This window comes from Gobio gobio (genome assembly GCF_949357685.1).
Source record: "Gobio gobio genome assembly, chromosome: 16".
NCBI classification, from domain to species: domain Eukaryota; kingdom Metazoa; phylum Chordata; class Actinopteri; order Cypriniformes; family Gobionidae; genus Gobio; species Gobio gobio.
Window position 1 is genome coordinate 3,683,466 of NC_137109.1, and position 25,009 is coordinate 3,708,474.

Here is a 25,009-nt window from a genome sequence, read left to right on the forward strand (position 1 = left end):
TTGAATCTCTCAACTAACGTTAGCTCCGCTTCACCTTCTGTTGCTCTGGTTGGTTGTAGCGCTATCCTATTGCGTGCAGAGGGAATCTGAAAGACAAGCGTTGATCCCGCCCCTCAGATTGAGCCCAGCCAATGGAGAGTTCCCAACATCCTGATGCGGCTCTGGCTGGTCAGGCTGTCTCCTCATATCCAGTGCTGTAAATGCAATATCCAAATGTTTCCAAAAAATCTGTTCTCCAGTGTTTTCTGTAATCTAGTGTTTACAGCCGGATCTGTCTGCAGGGTGCTAGAGCTCACAGGCCGGAGTTACACACTTTCAACAATGACTTCATAACCAAACAATCAGAAAGCGCCTCTTTTTTTGTGGGGTTATTACAGCTCAGACAACACACACTCACATGTTTAGCAGTGCTTTATGAAACTTCAGAGGGTTTCCTGTAAAATGACACCAGTATTGTGTGTTTAGAGACACTGTGTGTGTGTGTGTGTGTGTGTGTGTGTGTGTGTGTGTGTGTGTGTGTGTGTGTGTGTGTGTGTGTGTGTGTGTGTGTGTGTGTGTGTGTGTGTGTGTGTGTGTGTGTGTGTGTATGGGACGCTTTGGGTCGCCCAGATCCAGCCGGAAATGGTTCCAGAGTGATTTAGTGTAAATAAATTACTGTGTGTAAAACAAATGAAGTAAGTAGAGACTCTACGCTTTCAAATGAACCACATATGAGGTCAGAGCTTCTCATTTAAAGTATATACTTGATGATGTCATTCTGGACCCTGATCAGGGTTCCTGGAGTTTAAGGGGTTAATATGGGCTTGAAGTGCACACTCAGTTTAATTTTGAGGGTATTCACATCCAAATTGGAGGAAGAGTTTAGAAATTACAGCTCTTTCGTATATAAAAGAGGGGGTCTTTTACAAGGGACCAGAAGCTGTTTCACACACAGGTCAAAGGTCAAAGCTTCTGATCGTGAGGCAAAAAAGCGGCCCATAGCAACACATCCAGTCAGGTCAGCTTCATTCACACAGCGCTTTTACAACACACACGCTTCAGAGCAGCTTCAGTGATAATAGGACATTCATTTTGCTTTAGAAGAGAAGTTTTTCATCTCCCCATAAACTCACCAGCTCATTATGCAGAGCCATTTTACACTAACACAACATATACATGCCATCTATACAGAAACAGAAATGCTAGTTTTTATTGAAATGCTTAATAACATTAATGAATGACTGGCACACTTCTTCAGGTTATAACTGGTCTTTCCTGGTGCACATGACAATTAATCATTTAGATTTGTTTTAAGCATTTTGAAATCTTTTCCACACAGTATCACTAAAGTTCAGTACCTACCATAACATCCATATAAACTTATATATCCATATATAGTTTATATACATCTACCATATAAAGCCATGCTCTGGGCTCGGAGTCAGTGTGCAGTGCAGGATCTGGACTGTTTTATAGCACCTTTCTAGTGCTCATAGTATCTGTCCTTTCAGGAGCATCTGTCATTTTATGGGATAGAGCTCCAATGTTTTAAAAATTATATTAAATGAAAAATACAGAGTTATGATGGTGCATTCAGTTTTCATCACAGGAATAAAATACATTTTACAATATATTCACAACAGCCATTACAAATTGTATTAATATTTCTTAATATTGTTTTTACTGTATTTTTAATCAATTCAGCCTTTTCCTTTCAAAAACTTTGAAAGTCTTTTGAGTGTAAAATAATGCATGTGAACTAACTAGCCTATATGTATTTTAGTATATGATACGTTCCTTCATATGGGCTACTAAATATGAAAGTTGCCAGTTTAACTGAAAATAATATTTGGATTTTTACTAATAATGACTGTGATATTACTGAAGCCTGGACACACACACACACACACACATTCACTCTGATGTGCTGAAACTGCTATATTTTAATGTTTCTTGTGCATTGTGTGTCGATTAACATAAATGGCATCACAATCTGAGAAATGTGAAAGGTCAGCAGTCGTTTGCATCCCTGGAAATGAATGTCCATCGTTTAACATTGTTTTAATGGTAAACAGTGGGGAAATATTGCTGTATTGACTCCTCATGTTCAGCTGTTTATCTCACCTCGGCTCGCATTCCAGTGTGGACACTACAAACCCGCCTCCTTCAATTTGATTGGATATCTTAAATATTTAGTCACAACTGAGACTGATCAGGCACAATAGTGTTTTTTACCCTCGAGTGGGCCAGTCGTCTGGGCTGATGGAAGGATATAGACTAGGCTAAGTAAATGTACTATTATTTATTCTTCATATATATTTATGTAGCAACGGGCCGGCCCACTTTGTCCAGCGGCCCACCGGGAAAACTCCCAGTGCTCCCGATCCGCCCCTGGGTCTGACCTGAAGTGATATTGTGAAGCGTGGTCAGGCTCAGGCTTCTGTCTCTGGACATTGTGGTTTATTTCTCTGTCCACATCTGCAGTTCTGCAGGACTATAGAAGACTCCCGCAGGTCATCCGGTGTTTTCCAGCAGAGGCTCTTGTGTTCTGAGAGTTACACTAATGCTCTTATTACCCCTGCTCCATCACAACCAGTGATATGCAATATTACAATAGCAGGACACACTCCAGTTAAAGGTGGGGTAGGTAAGAATGATCTAAAACACTTTTGTCCAAATTTGTTTAAACTGTCTTTATATGTCAATACATAATTCAAATGTAAGTACTCTGAAAAAGAGAGTATTAAAATCGAGTGACTCTAGACTTTTTAATCTGCAATAAACAACGCTCATTATATTCGTTCGGGCCGAGTCAAGTGATTGGCTTGGGCGCCTGTCACTCTCTCTCGTTACCATGGCAACCGCCGCTTTTGCTCCAGGATCCGCCCACATGCGCCCCAGTGTTGCCAAGGGCTACTTCAGCACTGTTGCCGCGGCTGTTTTTCATGTCCGCGGGTTGAAGCGACCACAATTATGTGATGTTTTGCCCTGGGATTTGCGAATTTTAGCAGGCAGCCCTACCAAAAGGACATATTTTACCCCCCAAACGCGATGTTTACCGGAGAAACACGATCAGGCTTGTTTTGGGCTAGTTTTGAGTAGCAATTGGGCGGATTTTGTTGTGAAAACCTGGCAACCCTGGCGCACCCGTTTGAGTTCAAGAGGCTGTATTTCTGCTGGACAGGTCATCTTTCATTCTGATTATACATTTTTTTGGTTTATGTTTTCATGAAGCATGTCTCACTAGCACACGTAGCTGCCTAATATAGCTAACATAACATTACTTAGCATAAAGTTACAATGTTATACACTTAGCGAACCATTAGTAGAGATGATAAATACTCAATATGCTTAGCTCAAGTTGATCGCTGTCGTGTTGAATTTCGCTAAATGTAACTTTAGTACAAAATGCATGTGTAAAAGCTAGTCCACCGCATCCAGGAACTGTTTTTAGAACTAAGTTAGCTTTAGCTGCTACGCTCTGTCTAAACTCTTCTACCATGTTCACCGGGAGCTTTACCTGCACGTTTATTTCGGCCCTTGGTTTGTTTTTATATTCTCTACCAATGTTTTTATCTTGTATCTGTGTGTGTCGTAGACACTGTGTTGTGTGTGTATTTTAAACTTTACCAGTATCGTTATTCTAGCTTGATAGTGAGTACTAAAAGACATCTTATTTGTTTATATTCATAATGATAAAGTTTGATTTTTTATTAGATGTGACTCTGACATGATGTCACTACATGCACTTCTCCGCTCGCCTCAGGTTAATAATGCGTCAGCTGATCGTGGTGGGCGTGTTCATGTGTTTTGGGGGCGTGGCTTAGGAAAGAGCCCTGAAGGGAGAAGCTGGAGTGAATGGAAATAATGAGCTGTCTTTAAAACAGTCGTGAGAGGTCTCAATTTGTATACTTTCTTTTTCAGAGTACTTACATTTTAATTATGTATTGATATATAAAGAAAGTTTAAACAAATTTGGAAAAAACGTTTTTACGTCTACCTACCCTACCTTTAAGTCTATTATATATGACACTTCATAATTGACTGAACTCTATCCCTGTGTTTGATCAGTTTGGACAAAAACACTAAACACTAGAGCTAAAGATAGTTTATTGAGTTACAGTTATGCATGAGCAGCACATGAGATGTTGAGCAGCGCAGATCCTCCACTCAGCCGCTGTTAAAGGTCTGAATCTCCAGATCCTCCACTCAGCCGCTGTTAAAGGTCTGAGTCTCCAGATCCTCCACTCAGCCGCTGTTAAAGGTCTGAGTCTCCAGATCCTCCACTCAGCCGCTGTTAAAGGTCTGAGTCTCCAGATCCGACAGGATGCTCCTGCAAGAGGACCAGAATACACTTAGACTCTTCACATTCGGCTCAAACAGGCTGAAAGACGGCACGTACTTGTGCTGCTCTGAGAGCTGGAAGTCCTGCCTGAGCGTCCGGATGAGAGTGTGTGTGTCGGGCAGGCAGAAGCCAGCGGAGACCTGCACCAGCTCCAGGGCCCGATCCACATCCCCACGGTCCTTCACACACGCCAGGAACCGGCCCAGCAGCTCCACACTGACACCGCAACACCACACGGGTTAGGCGGAACATTCATGCTTCACATATACACACATCAGGCACAACATTATGACCAGTGACGTGAATGTGGGTGGGATATATTAGGCAGCAAGTGGACATTTTGTCCTCAGAGTTGATGTGTTAGAAGCAGGAGAAATGGGCAAGCGTAAGGATTTGAGTGAGTTTGACAAGGGCCAGATTGTGACGGCTAGAGACTGGGTCAGAGCATCTCCAAAACTGCAGCTCTTGTGGGCTGTTCCCGCTCTGCAGTGGTCAGTCTCTATCAAAAGTGTGTCAAAATGCTTTGAGGAGCACGAGTTTGAGTCCAAATTCTCCAGATCTCAACCATAGTCGCCATCTTGGCAGCGCGTCACTCCCGGATAACAGAAAATGGGCAAAAAGGCGGGACGTGGGCGGAGCTGAAGTGACACGTGACTAACAGACAGCAGATAAATGGCTATCCACCTGTCACTCGAAGTGGCCACGCCCTTAATTATGCAGAATTTTAAGGCTTTATATAATGTAAACGAATGAGTTATAAAAAAATTCACCCCCCTCACAGTCGTCATGAAGGGCAAAATGAGCCGTATAGACCAAAAGCAAAATTTGTACCATTTGTAAACATGTTTTATTCTGCTGTAAAGTTGGCCATTTTAACATGAGCTCAATGAGATTCTGCTCCTTCTGGAGTCTGCCTCTAGTGGCCAGTCGATGAATTGCAGTTTGAGGCACTTCCGTATCGGCTTCAGGAGAAACTGCGGGAGGAGCCGCTTGATCTCAACCCAATCGAGCATCTGTGGGATGAGCTGAACAAACAAGTCCCATCCATGGAGGAACCACCTCGCAACTTACAGGACTTAAAGGATCTGCTGCTAACATCTTGGTGCCAGATCCCACAGCACACCTTCAGGGGTCTAGAGGAGCCCATGCCTCGACGGGTCAATATTAGGTCATAATGTTATGCATAATCTGTGTATAGTGCATTTTTCTACAAGCCGAGTGAGATCTCACCTGGGAACTCTATTGTGTGTTTTGAAGAGCTTCAGTGTGTCCCTGAATGGAGAGAAATGAACAGATCTGAGGGGCGTTTATAACTGGAGTTGGGCTTGATCACATGATGAGAGAGGTTACCAGGCGTCCTGCAGTCTGTGAGCCGCGAGCAGAATGGAGATCAGGTCGCTGAGAGAGCTGGCGGTCCAGCTCATCGTGACCTTACCACGGTCTCCAGTGTTGTACATCCTCTTAATGTCCAGCGCACAGTCAGCGAAGGCCTCCTGCACCTGTCCACACACACACACACACACACACACAGGCTTTATAACCCACAGACAGAGCAAAGCCTGGTGTAAGACAGATGTGTTCATACCTCCTGACTGTGCTTCTCTCTGGCCATGAGCGCCAGCAGCTCCTCCACCAGCTTCTGCCGGCTGCCATGACCCAACTTCTTGATATCTGTGGAACAAGACATTATTGATATTCATAATGCGGAGAAATCTTAGATAGAATCACTAGTAATGTGATTCAATTGCTTAGCACTTTTGACCAATGGGTGGCGCTGTGGCCACATTGATGTTGTACGGTCAGAGTTAAGGCCTGTACACACCGGGACGAATATCGCGCGCGCTTATCGCCAGCGTTTTTCGTGCCGTTTTTCGGCGCGTCTTGAGTGTTCACACCCAAGCGATTTTCACTGGCGCTGCGCCGAGTGAACGTGCACATTCAGTCGATGCGCTCCCGGTACACAAGATGGTGCTGCGGCACTTACGCTTCTGACACTCGCTTGTCACACAGAAGGAGAAGAGAGACAGTATTTACGTGCTTGCCAAAACCATAGACATATTATGTATATGGACAAAACAATTCACACACTTTTTGCTAACTGGCAAGCAGCATTAGCAGCCCATCTTCTTCTTTGTCTACTTACTACTTCTTCGTCGTATCAATGTGTGCTCGGCAAGACCGTTTTGTGCTTGAGCGCCACCAAGTCGTGTTTTACTGTCACTTCAGCAGCTCCAGGCACGTGAACAAAAGCGCCGATCTCATTGGTCGGCCAGTTTTTTACGCGCCACGTCAAAATAAAAAAACGAACCCGAGGCGTTTTTTTAAAAATGACGCTTTTACGCCTGGTGTTTTGCGCGTCGGTGTGAACACTCACATTGGCGCCCATTGTTTAGTCCCGAGGCGTTAAACGTCTGCGATAAACGCGTGCGAAAATCGTCCCGGTGTGAACAGGCCTTAATGTGAAGATGTCACACACACAATTTGGCGTCAATATGCCAAAGCGTTTATATATATATATGATGTAGTTTACATGATAAGAGTTGACCTCTTAACTGCCCCCCCTTTTTGAGAATTCAAGAATGCTTTGGAATATAGGCCATATTGTTGTTGTTTTAAAGAAGACACTCTGCAGATTATTGCTGAAGTGAAAGCATTTCAAAATATGAAAGTATGAAAAAGTTATGGATGTTTAAATTTACTGTAAATGAAAAATACTGTACTCATTTTTTTATTTTATATAAATATATATTTTACAAAAAATGTTACTCTAAAATCACTCTAAAATCAAAGTCATATGTCTAACCAAGTTGTGTTCCAAATTTGAAGTTGATTTCACAAAAATTAAAGTCCCCATGAGATTGTGTTTAGGCGTAATACCACAAACAGCCACCGGGTGTCACACATTCCATTGATAGTTTTTTTAATGCATTTCCCTGTAAATTTCTGTCCAAATATCATGACCGACAATATGCGTTTTGTCAAAATTAGAAAAGATTTTGATTATAAAGTAGTTCAAATACACCTAGTAATATGAAACCTGACACCGCCCACTAGGGGGAGGAGCCTGGCAGAAGAATGTAGAGAACCGTTTCCACGGTAACGCAACGTTTGAAGTTTTCACAATGTGAATTTTGAGTTCGTAAGCTTTCGAATGACACCTAATTTATGATGATTACTAAAATATATGATACGGAAAAAGGTGACCGTTAAGATATCCCTCTAGTCTTCATCATGTAAACCACAACTCCTGCCAATGGTGTTTTCTTTTGTGTATCTACTTCTCTTTATCGCAGTTCTGAGTGTCATATGGTGACTGTGAAACACAGAACTCCTCATTTACATGGTTTTTGTGTAGTTTGAACAAGAACACTGCGCTGCTTATGTGTCCAGTGTGAAAGAGTTGACATTTGTTGATGCATTAATCAATAATGGTTTTGTCTATTGACACGAAATCCATAACTTTATGCCAGAATGTCTGAAGATTATCTGACTGGAATTTGAAAAGCAAAATGGCCGACTATGGCAAGATTGATTCCAATGTTCTTGGGACGACCCAAGGAATCTATCAAGACGAGTTTCATTACAATAGGCAAAAATAATTCAAAAACTATTAGCATTGTTTGGTAACACTTTAGAATAATGGTCATTAGTTAACATTAGTTAATGTATTAACTAACCATGAGCAATACATTAGTTAATCTTTGTTAACGTTAGTTAATATAAATCCAGCTGTTCATGGTTTGTTCATGTTAGTTCACAGTGCATTAACTAATGTTAACAAGATTTTAATCAAGCATTAGTAAATGTTGAAATTAACATTAACAAAGATAAATAAACGCTTTATAAGTGCACTTTATTATTAGTTCATGTTAACTAATGTAGTTAACTAAAGACCATTATTCTAAAGTGTTACCCATTTTTTTTTCACTATGATTTTGAGTGCCTTCATGTCACAGAGCCATTTACACATACCAAGTTTCGTAATGATAAGCTAATGCGTTCGTAAAATATAGCATTTTACAAAAATATTCAAAATGGCCGACGCCCAAAATGGCTGATATGAAAATCGTTCGATTCGGCATGATGCACTGAATTTAAAAAGACCAGTTTTGTGATTTTTGGCCAAGCCTTCAGAAGTTATAAGCTAAAGCCTTGTTTATACTCGATGTGTCCGCGCGAGCGCAAGGGTGTGCGCGGCAAAAATATTGCGTTGAGTGCGCGAGACCCCATTTCGCTTGGCGGTGTGCAGCGCAATTTTTTGTAACTTTTCGCGCGGCTCCGCATCCGAAGATGAACGAGTTCAAGGTGAATCTAGCCGAGCACATACAAATGAGGTGCTTATATTTACAAAAGCAGAAATAAGCCCTTTTAAATAACGATCCATGTTTAATTAAAAACAATTCATGAAACTAAATGAAAATGTTTAGTGAAATATATAAGAGATTGTTAATTTAGTTGTATACGTGTGCATATATTTTGTTCTCATGTCACAAGTAATAATATCAAGGTTTACAGAGTTTTACACAATTCTTTTAGTGTGGTTTTCGGTGAAGTGTACTAAAATAAATATCGTCACCGGTGTACGTTAGCCCACTTCCTCTCGCCGCTTTTTCCTGATGGTTTAAAAACATTTACTCCGAGTCGCCCTCTGTTGTTTAAGAGAATAGCACAGCGGCGAGCGCGTCGAGTAGAAACACCTCGTCCGTTTGGGGAGGAGCGCGCGCAGTCAGCGGCAGTATAAACAAGGCTTAAAGATTCTCATATCTCCTCACCACGAGGTGGCGCTGCACTGAAACTGTGCAGGTATCCTCAGATCATGGCTGTCTCAACACACACCAAGTTTGGTCTGAATATGGTTAAGTGTTTTGGAGATATAGCCTCACGTCCATTTTGCTGTGCTCTTCATCGAAGTCGTTATTTCGTTATTTCAATAATGATGAGCACATCTGGCTCACCTGTCCAGATGTGCGGGATGAGGTCGAGTCTGCTGTCGGTGTCCAGCGCTCGCAGCAGGTCCGCTATAGCGTTAGAGCTGGGGTAGAACACCTGAAAGCACACACACCTCATCAGGGCCATGTGACTCTCAGAGGAGCGGAGTGTGTGTGTGTGTGTGTGTGTGTGTGTGTGTGTGTGTGTGTGTGTGTGTGTGCTACTCACTGAGGGAACCAGATCTCTGTACCACTTCAGCACCACATCAATGTGCTCCATCAGACACAGCAGACTGAAGAACCGCGCGCTGAAACACACACACACACACACACACCGGCGGTGAGGGATAGACTTACGGGAAAAGCTCTTTAATAATGAGTTTGGGATTCTGCTCACTAGAAGATGTTCTGCTTTAAGTCATCTCCCAGAAGCCTCCAGTTCTCTGCCACTGCCAGCAGCTCATGGAGCCTGTACGCCTGCTCCATGTCCTTGGTGTCGAGACACTGTAGAGAGACACGCCACACAGGGTCAGGGGTCAGGGGTCACACGCACGTGTGGCGTTCAGCATAGAGCGGCGGCGTGTTTAAGGGCACTTACGATTCTCATGGCAGTGATGAAGAACTGAGCTGAAAAACAGAACACAGGTGTGATTCAGTGAGTCAGCGCTGTAGTGATTCAGTGAGTCAGTGCTGTAGTGATTCAGTGAGTCAGCGCTGTAGTGATTCAGTGAGTCAGCGCTTTAGTGATTCAGTGAGTCAGCGCTGTAGTGATTCAGTGAGTCAGCGCTGTAGTGATTCAGTGAGTTAGCGCTGTAGTGATTCAGTGCTGTAGTGATTCAGTGAGTCAGTGCTGTAGTGATTCAGTGAGTCAGCGCTGTAGTGATTCAGCGCTGTAGTGATTCAGTGAGTCAGTGCTGTAGTTATTCAGTGAGTCAGCGCTGTAGTGAGTCAGCGCTGTAGTGATTCAGTGAGTCAGTGCTGTAGTTATTCAGTGAGTCAGTGCTGTAGTGATTCAGTGAGTCAGCGCTGTAGTGATTCAGTGAGTCAGTGCTGTAGTGATTCAGTGCTGTAGTGATTGTGCTGTAGTGATTGTGCTGTAGTGATTCAGTGAGTCAGCGCTGTAGTGATTCAGTGAGTCAGTGCTGTAGTGATTCAGTGCTGTAGTGATTGTGCTGTAGTAATTCAGTGCTGTAGTGATTCAGTGATTCAGTGCTGTAGTGATTCAGTGCTGTAGTGATTCAGTAATTCAGTGCTGTAGTGATTCAGTGCTGTAGTGATTCAGTGATTCAGTGCTGTAGTGATTCAGTGAGTCAGCGCTGTAGTGATTCAGTGCTGTAGTGATTCAGTGAGTCAGCGCTGTAGTGATTCAGTGAGTCAGCGCTGTAGTGATTAAGTGAGTCAGCGCTGTAGTGATTCAGTAATTCAGTGGTGTAGTGATTCAGTGCTGTAGTGATTCAGTGCTGTAGTGATTCAGTGAGTCAGAGCTGTAGTGATTCAGTGAGTCAGCGCTGTAGTGATTCAGTGAGTCAGAGCTGTAGTGATTCAGTGATTCAGTGCTGTAGTGATTCAGTGAGTCAGCGCTGTAGTGATTCAGTGAGTCAGCGCTGTAGTGATTAAGTGATTCAGTGCTGTAGTGATTCAGTGAGTCAGCGCTGTAGTGATTAAGTGAGTCAGCGGTGTAGTGATTCAGTGCTGTAGTGATTCAGTGAGTCAGAGCTGTAGTGATTCAGTGAGTCAGAGCTGTAGTGATTCAGTGATTCAGTGCTGTAGTGATTCAGTGAGTCAGCGCTGTAGTGATTAAGTGAGTCAGCGCTGTAGTGATTCAGTAATTCAGTGCTGTAGTGATTCAGTGCTGTAGTGATTCAGTGCTGTAGTGATTCAGTGAGTCAGCGCTGTAGTGAGTCAGCGCTGTAGTGATTCAGTGATTCAGTGCTGTAGTGATTCAGTGATTCAGTGCTGTAGTGATTCAGTGCTGTAGTGATTCAGTGCTGTAGTGATTCAGTGATTCAGTGCTGTAGTGATTCAGTGCTGTAGTGATTCAGTGCTGTAGTGATTCAGTGCTGTAGTGATTCAGTGCTGTAGTGATTCAGTGATTCAGCGCTGTAGTGATTCAGTGCTGTAGTGATTCAGTGATTCAGCGCTGTAGTGATTCAGTGCTGTAGTGATTCAGTGATTCAGTGCTGTATTTATTCAGTGAGTCAGTGCTGTAGTGATTCAGCGCTGTAGTGATTCAGTGCTGTAGTGATTCAGTGCTGTAGTGATTCAGTGATTCAGTGCTGTAGTGATTCAGTGATTCAGTGCTGTAGTGATTCAGTGCTGTAGTGATTCAGTGATTCAGTGCTGTAGTGATTCAGTGCTGTAGTGATTAAGTGAGTCAGTGCTGTAGTGATTCAGTAATTCAGTGCTGTAGGGATTCAGTGCTGTAGTGATTCAGTGAGTCAGCGCTGTAGTGAGTCAGCGCTGTAGTGATTCAGTGCTGTAGTGATTCAGTGATTCAGTGCTGTAGTGATTCAGTGATTCAGTGCTGTAGTGATTCAGTGATTCAGTGCTGTAGTGTCGTCTGGATGTGCTGTAAATGTTTAGGGTCGCTCCTAATACACACACTTGTGGCACTGACCACTAGAAAGCACATGCGTGTGACAGGAAGTACTCTGCCCTGATTGGTCAGATGGCCCAGTCTGTTGTGATTGATCTACTTTTTTTAAAGTGGGACACTTGCAGTCTTCACGCCCACTTGTACACTTGAGCCAAATACAGGAAGTCCATCATGTAGACAGAGAAGTGATCAAGCACAGGTGTGTGTATTAGGCCACAGGCGCAGTAATGATAGGCAGATACCATCATCAGGGTCCTGAGGAGTAAAGCTCTTTCCTGACACCTCGTACAGCACTTCCTGTAGAATGTCTTTTTGGCCCTGGACTGGGGCACCTGCAGAGCAAAGCATGATGGGAAATGGGTGAGCACGTGTTGCCGTGTACATGTATGATCATGTGTGTATGAATGAAGACATCACATGACCTGTTTTATAGAATATGCTGAGCACGTGACTGTACGAGGCCAGACTGGGCTCTGAAGATGAAAGAAAAGAAGCGATTACACACTAAAATGACTGAGTGTACGCATCACTTCCTGTAGACTGAACGCACCAATGGAGAGAGCCTTCATCTCGCTGAGCACAGGAAACGCCTGAGACTTGCCCAAAGCGCCGCAGCGTCTCAGAGCCTTCAGGACGGCGTTGAACGTCAGGAGGTTGGGCTTGACCTTCTGCTCCGCCATCTGCTTCAACAGATCCTACACACACACACACACACACACACACACTGAAGCACAGGAGACAGCGGTTCACATCATCATCATCATCATCATCATCAGTGTTGACGTACCGCGATCAGCTCCCACTTCTCATTGTACTTCTCCTGCACTTCTGGGGCGGCGGCGATCAGGGCGTTGAAGATGTGCACATCCGCTACAGACACACAGAGGCAATCACGCAGGCACTAATGAGGCATCTATGTATACATATCTATGACCCGGCTGCTATTTGACCTCACTCACAGGAAGTGATGTCAGTCTGCAGAGCTGAAGCGTTCGTCTGATATGAGGTGATATATTTGCATAAATACTGTTGGGTTTATGGTTTATGATGGTTTCGTGTCGTAAGACATCAATGTGTCGTCACGAGCCGTGGGTTTAATTTGAAGTTGTCTGTGCATGTTTTTTTGACTCTAATAGAATTAGACCCCATTGACAAGCATTATATGAGCGACACACAGCAACAGTTGAGTTAAAAATCTCCATTTGTGTTCGACTGAAGAAACAAAGACATCTGGGATGCCTCAGGGGTAAGCAGATAAACATCACATTTTCATTTTTGGGTGAACTATCCCTTTAAGCAGTTTATTTAATCTCAAGTCTCAATGAAATACGGACATTTTCTCTTTCTCTCTTATACACACACAAACCATGAACTGATACACACTTCATTAGTTGAGTAGGGCAGATTAATGGATGAGGCATTTGGATGATTTGTGCTCTTTTATGGCCTCCAGTTTTAGGTTTTTAGTCCCAACAATGAAACTATTAGTTTTGGATCTTCTGAAGCGTGTTGACGATATAATAGGGTTTCCACCTTCAGTCTGGCAGAATAAGGGACACCCATTCACGATAATATAAAATGTTATATTATTTTACATTTGATTATTTAATTTATTTCTAAAGAACTCTTTAGTAGCCTATTTGGTGCACTTTAAAGGGATAGTTCACCCAGAACTAAAGCATTCTGTCATCATTTACTCGCCCTCATGATGTTTCAAACCTGTACGAGTTTCTTTCTTCTGCTGAACCCAAAAGAAGATATTTTGCAGAAAGTTTGTACCCAGGATGCTTTGGGGCACCATTGATTTCCATAGCAGGAATGAATCTTCCAATGTGTTCAACATAACAAAGAAATGTATAAATGTTTGGAACAACTTGAGGGTGAGTAAATTATGACATTTTCATTTTTGGGTGAACTATCCCTTCAGTCATTCTGAACCAGTAATCACTTTTTTGACAATTCTGAAATTCAAAAATGTAAATTTTTTTATTAATTTACTGGACAGACCCATTGATATCTTTTTTTCTACTCAGCTCTATATCTGGAGATGCTCTTGTGTTCAAACGGTGGATGCGACGCGAGCTCGATATGTTTTTAAAAAACCGCGCATGTTCTCGAGACTCCGCCGCTAAGGCAATAAAGCCGCTAAAACACAACCACGCACAAATGAGCTTCTCTACTACTGATTGTGAATTTAGTTTGTAACGCCACATTTGTTTTGAAGGTGTGCCTCCTCTAAAAGTGTCCGCCGTCCAGCTGAAACAGTAGCTGTGCTATTATTATGTACCCGCCGCGGTGGCCGGTAGGTGAAGCGAGTTTACCCGCCACAGCACAACACCACCGCATCGGCTGATCTCCACCCCAGGTGTGAAGCAGCACTCACCTGTCAGACGCTGGTTCAGCAGCTCAGTGTAGGTGCTGAAGGCTCTGGGGTAAGCTCCATACTGTCAAATCAAGCACACACACACACACACACGTCATGTTCTGCGTCAGACTAGCACAGCACTGCATGAGCGGCCACACACACACACACACACATTACCTTCACCATGCCCCGGATCAGAGCGCTGTACGAGTGTGTGTTCGGCTCCGCCAGCAGCGCAAACACTCGCTCCGCGTTATTATCCTCTCTGTGGGAACAAACACACACACACTACCGGTCGGTCAAAGTCGTTTAATAACTAGGATTTTTTTAACCCCTTAAAGGGTTCGTTCACCCAAAAATGTAAATTGTGTCATTAATGACTGAGCCTCATGTGGTTGGACACCCGTCAGACCTCCGTTCATCTTCAGACACAAATGAAGATATTTTAGTGTAAATCTGATGCTCTGAAAGGCCTCCATTGGCTCAACTTTACACTCTCAAGACCCTTAAAAGACACTAAAGACTAAAGTTACAAAGTCCATCTCACTACAGCGGCTCTACAATAACTTTATGAAGACGAGAATAGTTTCTGTGCACAAAAAAACCCTAAATAACGACTAAAGGCCTGTTCACACCGGGACGATTTTCGCACGCGTTTATCGCCGACGTTTAACGCCTCGGGACTAAACAATGGGCGCCAATGTGAGTGTTCACACCGACGCGCAAAACGGCAGGCGTAAAAGCGTCATTTTTAAAAAAACGCCTCGGGTTCGTTTTTTTATTTTGACGCGGCGCGTAAAAAACTGTCCGACCAATGAGATCGGCGCTTTTGTTCACGTGCCTGGAGCTGCTGAAGTGACAGTAAAACACGACTTGGTGGCGCTCGAGCACAAAACGCTCTTGCCGAGCACACATTGATACGATGAAGAAGTAGTAAGTAGACAAAGAAGAAGATGAACTGCTAATGCTGCTTGCCAGTTAGCAAAAAGTGTGTGAATGGTTTTGTACATATACATAATATGTCTGTGGTTTTGGCAAGCACGTAAATACTGTCTCTCTTCTCCTTCTGTGTGACAAGCGAGTGTCAGAGGCTTAAAGTGCCGCAGCACCATCTTGTGTACCGCGAGCGCATCGACTGAATGTGCACGTTCACTCGGCGCAGCGCCAGTGAAAATCGCTTGGGTGTGAACACTCAAGACGCGCCGAAAAACGGCACGAAAAACGCTGGCGATAAGCGCGCGCGATATTCGTCCCGGTGTGTTCAGGCCTTTATATTATGGAAGGATATCGCGGACAATTTTCAAAAGGAATTGCAAATGGTATTTGCAATTGCGTTTTCAATTTGTGGACGCATAATATGTGACACAATCCAAACGCAATTGCAAATCGCGCATTACCATTTGCATTTTCGTTTACGCAAACGCACAATGACTGCCAAATTTCAAATGGAAAAGCAAAGTCTGTTTGCAATTGCATTTCCAATGTCTTGCAAGTTATGACCCTGCCATTTTGGAATAGCAATAGAAAATCACCTATTTGCTCTTTCATTTCCTTCGTGTCCTGCCACAACCTGCACAAAATTCAAATGGAATCGCAATCCCCTTTGCGTTTGCATTTCCGATGCCTAACACAGTCAACTGTCAATCAGGCTTGAGGGCGGGGTTTATTGATGTAGTCGGAAAGTAGGCCACGCCCTCAAGTGGTGGAAAACCAAGGACTTTTTCATCATTATTCATTCCTAAGAACATGGGGAGAAATATCCAATGTGTCTATTTAGCAAAAACAACAAAAAAAGTCATAAAACTACTGTGTAGTTTTTTGCACTTCAAACAAAGCCAAATACCTGGAAATAGACTATTTATCACCTGCCAACCAAACAAAAAGAAACCAAAAGAAGACTGCTCTGGTTGCAAGCAAATTGTCAAGAAGCAATTAAGATAGGGATGCTTTAACCGTTGACCAAAAGTAAGAATTTTGACAGATTAATATACAGTTAAACGGTTTAAAATGTGTATATATATTTATTTATTTATTTTTTTAAGGTTTGAAATTTTTATTTAATTTTTTTGCTGCATGGTTAAAGCAAAATATGCTAAATTCGGTTTAAAAATCAGTTTAATATATAATATAGGCCTATAATCTTTTAAAATAGGCCTATCCTTTTATTGAACCTGGGGCAAAAAGACATTTTGAAAGATTTCACCAGCTGGTACTTTCGGTTTTGCCGCGGAGATCCTTGTGATAAATAAATGTGTTGTATTTATGATAATCCGTGTAGATTTCAGTTGACGAAAATAAATAATAAAAGCGTGATAAGTCACGAAAGACAACTGAATTACTGACAGGATGCTGTGCGCGTGTTCCGAGCGCAACACGGACAAGCGTGCCCAAACGGCCAAATAAACACAGAAATAGGCTATATCAAAATGCCAAGTCGAGTATTCACATAAACACAGTAGATGTAAGCACTGCACACACACAAATTTATAACCGGACCTCAAAGTGAAAAATTTTAAATTAATCTGATGAGAAAAAAATGCCGGTTCTTTATAAGATTCAATCTGATTTAGTAGTTTTTCGTTTTGTCATCTTAATGTATTAATTATTTAGAATAAGTGAGAAATAGGCTATATAGTATTTATTTATTTTATGCTTTTTATTTATATTACTTTATTATATATTATTTCAGTTTTTCTCTATTGTCAGAAACGCTGCAGGTGCGTGAAAATTTGTGTGAATCCAGGTTCTGTTGTTAAGCTGTTCTGTCAAATCTGTTAAATGTCAAAATAAAGATACAAATATAGTTCAATGAATATGAATAGGCTACATATGATGAAAATAATAATGTTGAATAAAATGAAATGAAGAAGAAAATCAGATCATCAGAGGAGGTAGGCTACGAAACGAACATGAACTGCGATTGAATGTCACTAATGTAGTTTTCTTTTCTTTTTTGATCGCTTGGCTCTTGAGCACAGAATCGTATGGACAACACACAACTCACATCATGTCAAGTTTCTATAGATTTTCTGATTTTAACTCATCATAATAATTTACTGTGTCGGGTGCAATATGATGATATTCGTCTGATATAGGCTATAGCCTACCGAATGCAGTCATGTCACTTCTTATTTGCTGTTTTTTTTCTGGTTGCAGGTGAACATACAATCAGTTCTGCATTTTGACTTTGTTTGAACTAAAGAGTTTAAACTTGTTTTTTTATTACAAAAATAGCCAAATCCCCCGTTTTCCACCACTTGAGGGCGTGGCCTACTTTCCGACTACATCAATAAACCCCGCCCTCAAGCCTGATTGACAGTTGACTGTGTTAGGCATCGGAAATGCAAACGCAAAGGGGATTGCGATTCCATTTGAATTTTGTGCAGGTTGTGGCAGGACACGAAGGAAATGAAAGAGCAAATAGGTGATTTTCTATTGCTATTCCAAAATGGCAGGGTCATAACTTGCAAGACATTGGAAATGCAATTGCAAACAGACTTTGCTTTTCCATTTGAAATTTGGCAGTCGTTGTGCGTTTGCCTAAACGAAAATGCAAATGGTAATGCGCGATTTGCAATTGCGTTTGGATTGTGTCACATATTATGCGTCCACAAATTGAAAACGCAATTGCAAATACCATTTGCAATTCCTTTTGAAAATTGTCCGCGATATCCTTCCATATTATATAGTGATGACGATTTCAAAACACGGCATCATGAAGCTTCGAAGCGTTATGAATCAGTGAGTCGATTCAGCAGTTTGAAGCGTTATGAATCACTGAGTCGATTCAGCAGTTTGGATCGCCAAATTTCAGCAGTTTGACGCGCGATCCGAATCATGATTTGACTGATTCATAACGCTTCAAACTGCTGAATCGACTCACTGATTCATAACGCTTCAAACTGCTGAATCGACTCACTGATTCATAACGCTTCAAACTGCTGAATCGACTCACTGATTCATAACGCTTCAAACTGCTGAATCGACTCACTGATTCATAACGCTTCAAACTGCTGAATCGACTCACTGATTCATAACGCTTCAAACTGCTGAATCGACTCACTGATTCATAACGCTTCAAACTGCTGAATCGACTCACTGATTCATAACGCTTCAAACTGCTGAATCGACTCAGTGATTCATAACGCTTCGAAGCTTCATGAGGTCGTGTTTTGAAATCGGTCATCACTATATAAGTCGTTATTTAGGGGTTTTTTGCGCACAAAAACTATTCTCGTCTTCATAAAGTTATTGTAGAGCCGCTGTAGTGAGATGGACTTTGTAACTTTAGTCTTTAGTGTCTTTTAAGGGTCTTGAGAGTGTAAAGTTGAGCCAATGGAGGCCTTTCAGAGCATCAGATTTACACTAAAATATCTTCATTTGTGTCTGAAGATGAACGGAGGTCTGACGGGTGTCCAACCACATGAGGCTCAGTCATTAATGACACAATTTACATTTTTGGGTGAACTAACCCTTTAAAGGAACACTCCACCGTTTTTACAAATAGGGCTTATTCAATATCTTTCCTACATTTAGATATGTGGGCAAATGCATTTTTGTCTCAGTGCATGCATTGTTTTAGTTTGGCAGGGTCGCCGCTAGCTTAGCTTAGCACAATGAATGGAATCCTATGTTGCCAGCTAGCATGTCCCGAGTAAAAGTGATAAAAAACCCCAACAAAAACCCACCTAATTACTTCTTGTGGCCTGCGTATTCACAACGAGTTCAAATAGCGATGCAGATTAAGGCTAGGCGATTTCCTAGGCAGATATTGACTTGGGACTATATTATCAAAGTTTGGGGATTTCATGTGTTGAGTGTATCTCTGCGCCCAAGTAGCAGTGCTTCGCCTGTGCTTCCCCATAATATAGTCCCAAGTTAATATCTGTCTAGGATCGCCTAGTCTTAATCTGCATCGCTATTTGTACTCATTGGCCACAAGAAGTAATTAGGTGGGTTTTTTTTCAAACTAAAACAATTCCTGCACTGAGACACAAATGCATTTGCCCACATATCTAAATGTAGGAAAGAAGCTGAATAAGCCCCATTTCTAAAAGCGGTGGAGTGTTCCTTTAACTGTCACCGTCCCGCTGGCGGCACACCTGGCACTCTTTTTTTGATCGTCTTTTGTTTGTATCATATATTTTAGTAATTATCATAAATTAGGTGTCATTTGAAAGCTTACGAACTCAAAATTCACTTTGTGAAAACCGTTTTGAAATCAGACGTTGCGTTACCATGGAAACGGTACTCTAAATTATTCCAGCGGGCTCCTCCCCCTAGTGGGCAGTGTCAGGTTTTTCATATTACTAAAATGTATTTTAACTACTTTATAAATCAAAATCTTTTCTAATCTTGACAAAACGCATATTGTCTGAAAGGTCTGAGTCGCAAGGGTCCATATTTGGTGACTGTTTTGTGATGGAAGTGATATTTGGACAGAAATTTACAGGAAAATGCATTAAAAAACTATCAATGGAATGTGTGACACCCGGTGGCTGTTTGTGGTATTACGCCTAAACACAATCTCATGGGGACTTTAATTTTTGTGATATCAACTTCAAATTTGGAACACAACTTGGTTAGACATATGACTTTGATTTTAGAGTGATTTTAGAGTAAAACATTTTTTGTAAAATAAATATTTTATATAATATTAATTATATAAAAATATTTATTACAGTATTTTTCCTTTACAGTAAACATAACTTATTCATACTTTCATATTTTGAAATGCTTTCACTTCAGCAATAATCTGCAGAGTGTCTTCTCTTCTTATTCTTGAATTACAGCCCTTTAAGTTTGCATTTTCATGACTATTCTCATAAAGGGGGGTGACAGTTAAACAAATCTATCCCTCATGGGTCAAAATGACCCGAAGCCCCCTAAAGTACACTTTTTTTGGTCCAGAAAGCTTATTTCATTTCATTTTATAACATTTTTACTGTTTAATGAAATTTTTTGGGAGATTTTTTAATGATAAAATCTATTGATTTTATCAATAAAAAAACACCTAAGAAATAAACGTAAAAATTATACTTTAATTTTCAGCATCATTACTCCAGTCTTCAGTGTCACATGATCCTTCACAAATCAATTTTAATATGCTAATTGCTCATTTATTATTGGTTCTCAATTATGAATAACGGTTCTTATTATCGATGCTGCTTAACATTTTTGTGGAAACATCCTTTTTTAGGATTCTTTAAACAATAGAAAGTTAAAAAGAACAGCATTTATTTGAAATATAATCTTTTGTTACAACTTCTGATCAATTTAATGTGTGCTTCCTGAATGGTATTTACCCAAACCTTTGAATGGAAGTGTATCACAGTTTCCTGTTTGTTTATTTCATCACTGATAATAATAATAATAATCATAAATGTGTGTTGAGCATCAGATCCTCATATGAGAGTGATTAGTGAAGGGTCATGTGACACTGAAGACTGCAGTAATGATGATAAACTCAGGAATAAATGACACTGTACTGTATATTCACATAGAGAACAGCTGATTGGAGGAATATTTCACTGTATTTATGATTAATAAACACAGCCTTGGTGAGTAGACGAGACTCTTTCACAAACATCTCAATCCTAAATGTTGTGTTGTGTGTGCAGAAATCATCACTCACTTCCAGGTGGCCTTCACGATGTCTCTTGGTCCTCTTCCTTTCTTAGTCTGCGGGTCATCCTGGACGTCCTCCTGGGGCTTCCCATGGGTCAGAGGGGGAGAAAACCATTACACATCCGTCTCAGGAGGCTTAGAAGTTCAACAGTCACATTTACTATTGATTATTTGAGTGCTCCAATCAGATTTTAGAGATGAAATGATGTTCAAGAGGCCATATCTTGTGTTTGAGCTTGAGAAAGTTGATTTTTCCTCATATTCTCCAGTGTTGCGGCTCCTCTCTTCCCAGTCTGTCAGTAACGCTCTGTTTACTTCCTGTCTCTATGAAGCCCCTCTGTGCTCTGATTGGTCGGCTGGAGCAGTGTGTTGTGATTGGTCAGTTTGGGAAATGTCCCGCCCCTCACCATAACCGCCAGTTTCAACACACGACTAACTCAACCAGGCCCCGCCCCTTTATTCTGCGCATTGATTATTATAATGAGGAATATTGTGACGTGTTTTGGTTCAGAGAGTTCAGAAACACTGATATAGAGACACAAGGGCGTACCGTCTCCTCACTCCTCTGCTCCGGGACATTCTCCTGAGCCGGATCACGGTCTCCATAGAAGCAAATCAGATCTAGCAGCTCATTGGTCACATCCAAAGACACTGATGTACCTGCACAGAACACACTCATCAGTCACACACACACACACACACACACACACACACTAGAGCCCGACCGATAAAGGATTTTTAAGGCTGATACCGATACAAATATTTGGTGATTTAAAAATCCGATATTCCGATATATCGGCCGATATATATTTTTATACATAAACTGAAACGCCTAAAAAAACTTTCCCTTACATTAGTTATTTGTAGTTATTCATGAATCTCTAAAATAATATGATAATGCAGTTTAAAAATAAACTTGTTTGTTTTATTGTCACAACAGAACAGAGGAACATAAAAATATATTCAAATTCTGATAAATTAAATGTATTAAAAATACAAACTTAAGATGTGGAACTTAAAGTCCTTTGGATGAAAACACAATAACAAAAACAAAACAAAAAATTAAAGATACCAGTATTAATAGACATGGTAAGCTTCATAAATATAACTTTGAGAAAGACTGGAAGTTCAGTTCAGTTCTGATAAATAACAACAGCAAAATATATAGTATATAAGCCATCATGTGACTCGTTAATGCTGCAACGCACTTTCGTTCACTCGTGTGCCTAACTTACAATGCAGGGACTGGAACTACAAATATACTAGTTATAAATACAGTAATCATTACTTTCTTTAGGCAGAATAAGTTTGTTGTGATTCCCAAGCGCATTAATGTTAGCGCTCTTCCACTGATAGGCATTAGCTAGCTTTGTGGTTAGCTAAAGTCTATGATAAGCCATAATTTAGAAATGGACAACGTCATACTGCTAAATATTGTAAAACATACCTTTTCAAATTAACGGGCTTCAAACTGTCACGATATAACTTACTAGCTAATTCCGTTTCACTCTTGGCTTACATGTAACAGCAAAACTGGACTTGGCAGTCACGAATTTTGTCATGTTATGTGAGTTAAGAAAACTGATGCTCTTTTCAATGTTATTCAAGCAATGTCTCGTGCCAGCTTACATGCTCTTCACGGATGATCTCCGTTGTGTTCGCCAGCATGGCTGTAGAGCGCCCTCTGGTGGACAAACTATGAAACGCCAACACTCATAATGTGGTTGAGCGGTGTTTTATTTCTTTTTTAAATATTCATTTATCGGCCATCATAAATGCTGATACCGATAGTTTGGAAAATGCCTAATATCGGCCGATAATATCAGCCCGCCGATATATCGGTCGGGCTCTAACACACACACACACACACACACACACACGTCTCTCTCTCACCGGCCTGCAGCAGCTGGTCATACAGATCCACCGCGGCTCTGACCTTCCTCAGCCGAATCCTCTCCGCGAGCGCCGCTTCAGACGCCTCCTCTATCTGAGCCTCCAGGCTCTCCGGCATCAAACACTTACAACACAAGACAACAGATACTTCACAAGCCCTCACCAGCACAGCAAACCCTCACACACACACACACACACACACGCTGGACACTCACAGGAATATGAGGATGTGCGTAGTCTTTCTGGAAGTAGTTGGGGTATTTACTGATGAAGTATTTGGCAGCGTTACTGCCAGACTCCAGGGACAGGGAAAACAATTTCTGTGGGAGAAATGAAGAGGTCAGTGTGTGTTTAAGATTGTACACTTCTATACAACGTGCAGCATACACTCACAAAGTCTAATGACGTCTTTGGAGTGAGATATGGATCATCCTGGAATCTGTAATCGGATGCTGTAGGATCCTAGAACACACACACAGTAACTTGACTTACATGATATTAGATGGCAGTGTTTTTAACATGGATGTTGGAGTTGTCTGATTTGCATACCTTGTTCACGGTGGATGCCAGTGCCTGTAAGACAGCCTCTTTACTCCTGATAACAACAACAACAACTTTATTTAAAGGTGCAGTGTGTAATTTTAGCGGTGAGGTTGCTGTAGAGAAGTTTGTCCCTTTACGGCTACTGTAGAAACATGGCGGCACAAAATGGCGGCTTCACTGTAAGTGTGTGTAGATAGAAACGGCTCATTCTAAGGTAATAAACACATAACGGTCTTTAAACTCCACTGAAAACAGAGTTATGTGTATTATATTGCATTTCTGTCAATAGATCCTCATAAATACTACACACTGCACCTTTAATAAAGCACCAGCTTCTCGAAGTGGTTTACAAAGTAAAAATACAATAGTTCAGTGGTGCATTATAAAAAAAAAGAATATAGATCTGTTTCTCGTCAACATACTAGTGATACTTAACACGTAAAGTTCATAAAAAACACTAAAAGGTCCTAAAACCGAGCCCTGGGGGACGCCAGTAGAAACTGGTCCAATATCAGACATTTATTCTGCGTCTGGTCAAATATGATCGAAACCAGTTTAAAACTGTGCCAGAAATACCCAAAAAGTATGACAAAGAGTATGAATCTATTAAATTAAAGGCACAATATGCAAGATTTCTGGATTAAAATGTCCAAAAGCCACTCGATCAGTGATCTTGCTCACTGCAGTGTGAAAAAGTGTCTCATAGCACATGTGTGTGATATGATCAAACAGCACACACACACGAGCGGAAGCGCTCGCGGCAGAATAAAAGCTCCGCCCACTCAAGAGTCAAGACACGCCTTTGTTTTGAAGAAGAGACAGAAAATTACATATTGTGCCTTTAATTGACCCTGTGAATGAATGAGTGATGTGTTGATGTGTACAGAGTACATACCATGTTTTCTTCTTTGGGATGACTATTTCTTCTAAAAATATATATATATATTAAAAAAAGATTTTGTTAGAAAACAGATCAATTTAATAAAGCACATTAATTCTACAATTATTAAAAAAGAGTTGTCAAACCTAGTGAAGAAACGGCAGGTTGTTGTTCTGTAGCAAAACTCCTGTAATCAAACCCCATAATAAGCGTTTTAAATCATAAAAACATTTCATATTCTAGTCAAACTTGACAAGTTATTCATAAGTAGATAAGAGCAGCTGACACATACAGCCCCTTGAAATGACCTAGAGACAACCAGTCATTTCTTTAAATGCATTGACATAAGAAAAATGTCATTTAATTATAAGGCGTAAATAAGGCTGTTTTTGAGCATTCATCTTACCTATTATGCCATGATTTCTGCAGATGAATGCGCAATAATCTGCTACTCTTACACGCATGATGCCTGAGAGCTTGCGAACAGGAGGCCGCCATGACACCACAGTGCGTGATCGAAAACCAGCCGCTTTCAAAACAACAGGGGGCGCGGAGGACATCTCTCGCCTGTCATTGGTCCATCCGAATCAGCGCTGAGAAAAGTAACACGCATCATGTAACCAAACCGTCAAAACATTTTTTTACTTCATACGCGGTTTGCAAAAATAATTAACGTCTGAATGCGGACACTGAGAAAGTTTAATAACCATTTAATTAAATAGAATTTTTAAAAAAATCTGACAGTTTAAAAATAATTTCCATTCGAATGGTTGGGATATACCAAGTGAACATAACATAATAATAATAAAATAAAATAAAAAGTATTCGTCATACAGCCCCGTAAAATATTAAT

General features: G+C 41.2%; 1 protein-coding gene across 2 annotated transcripts; it reads right to left on the reverse strand.

Annotated features, from left to right (window-relative positions):
• Positions 1 to 4,071: 4,071 nt before the first annotated feature.
• ptcd3 (pentatricopeptide repeat domain 3) lies at positions 4,072 to 24,667 on the reverse strand. 2 transcript variants are annotated; one of them, XM_079838939.1, is made up of 24 exons: positions 24,563 to 24,667; positions 24,303 to 24,343; positions 24,172 to 24,202; positions 23,283 to 23,328; positions 23,127 to 23,195; positions 22,949 to 23,053; positions 22,734 to 22,857; positions 21,391 to 21,500; positions 20,848 to 20,924; positions 14,391 to 14,478; positions 14,232 to 14,292; positions 12,636 to 12,718; positions 12,399 to 12,543; positions 12,271 to 12,321; positions 12,091 to 12,180; positions 9,851 to 9,879; positions 9,650 to 9,756; positions 9,482 to 9,560; positions 9,280 to 9,370; positions 5,910 to 5,995; positions 5,675 to 5,823; positions 5,555 to 5,596; positions 4,382 to 4,540; positions 4,072 to 4,312 (listed from the first exon to the last, which is right to left on the reverse strand). In XM_079838939.1, the coding sequence occupies exons 1-24, from the start codon at positions 24,652 to 24,654 to the stop codon at positions 4,267 to 4,269; spliced, it is 2,001 nt and encodes a 666-aa protein (XP_079695065.1). In that variant the 5' UTR covers positions 24,655 to 24,667; the 3' UTR covers positions 4,072 to 4,266. The 2 variants fall into 2 exon arrangements, with proteins under 2 accessions (XP_079695065.1, XP_079695066.1); XM_079838940.1 differs by having other exon boundaries at positions 20,848 to 20,918; positions 24,563 to 24,663.
• Between the last annotated feature and the right edge of the window lie 342 nt (positions 24,668 to 25,009).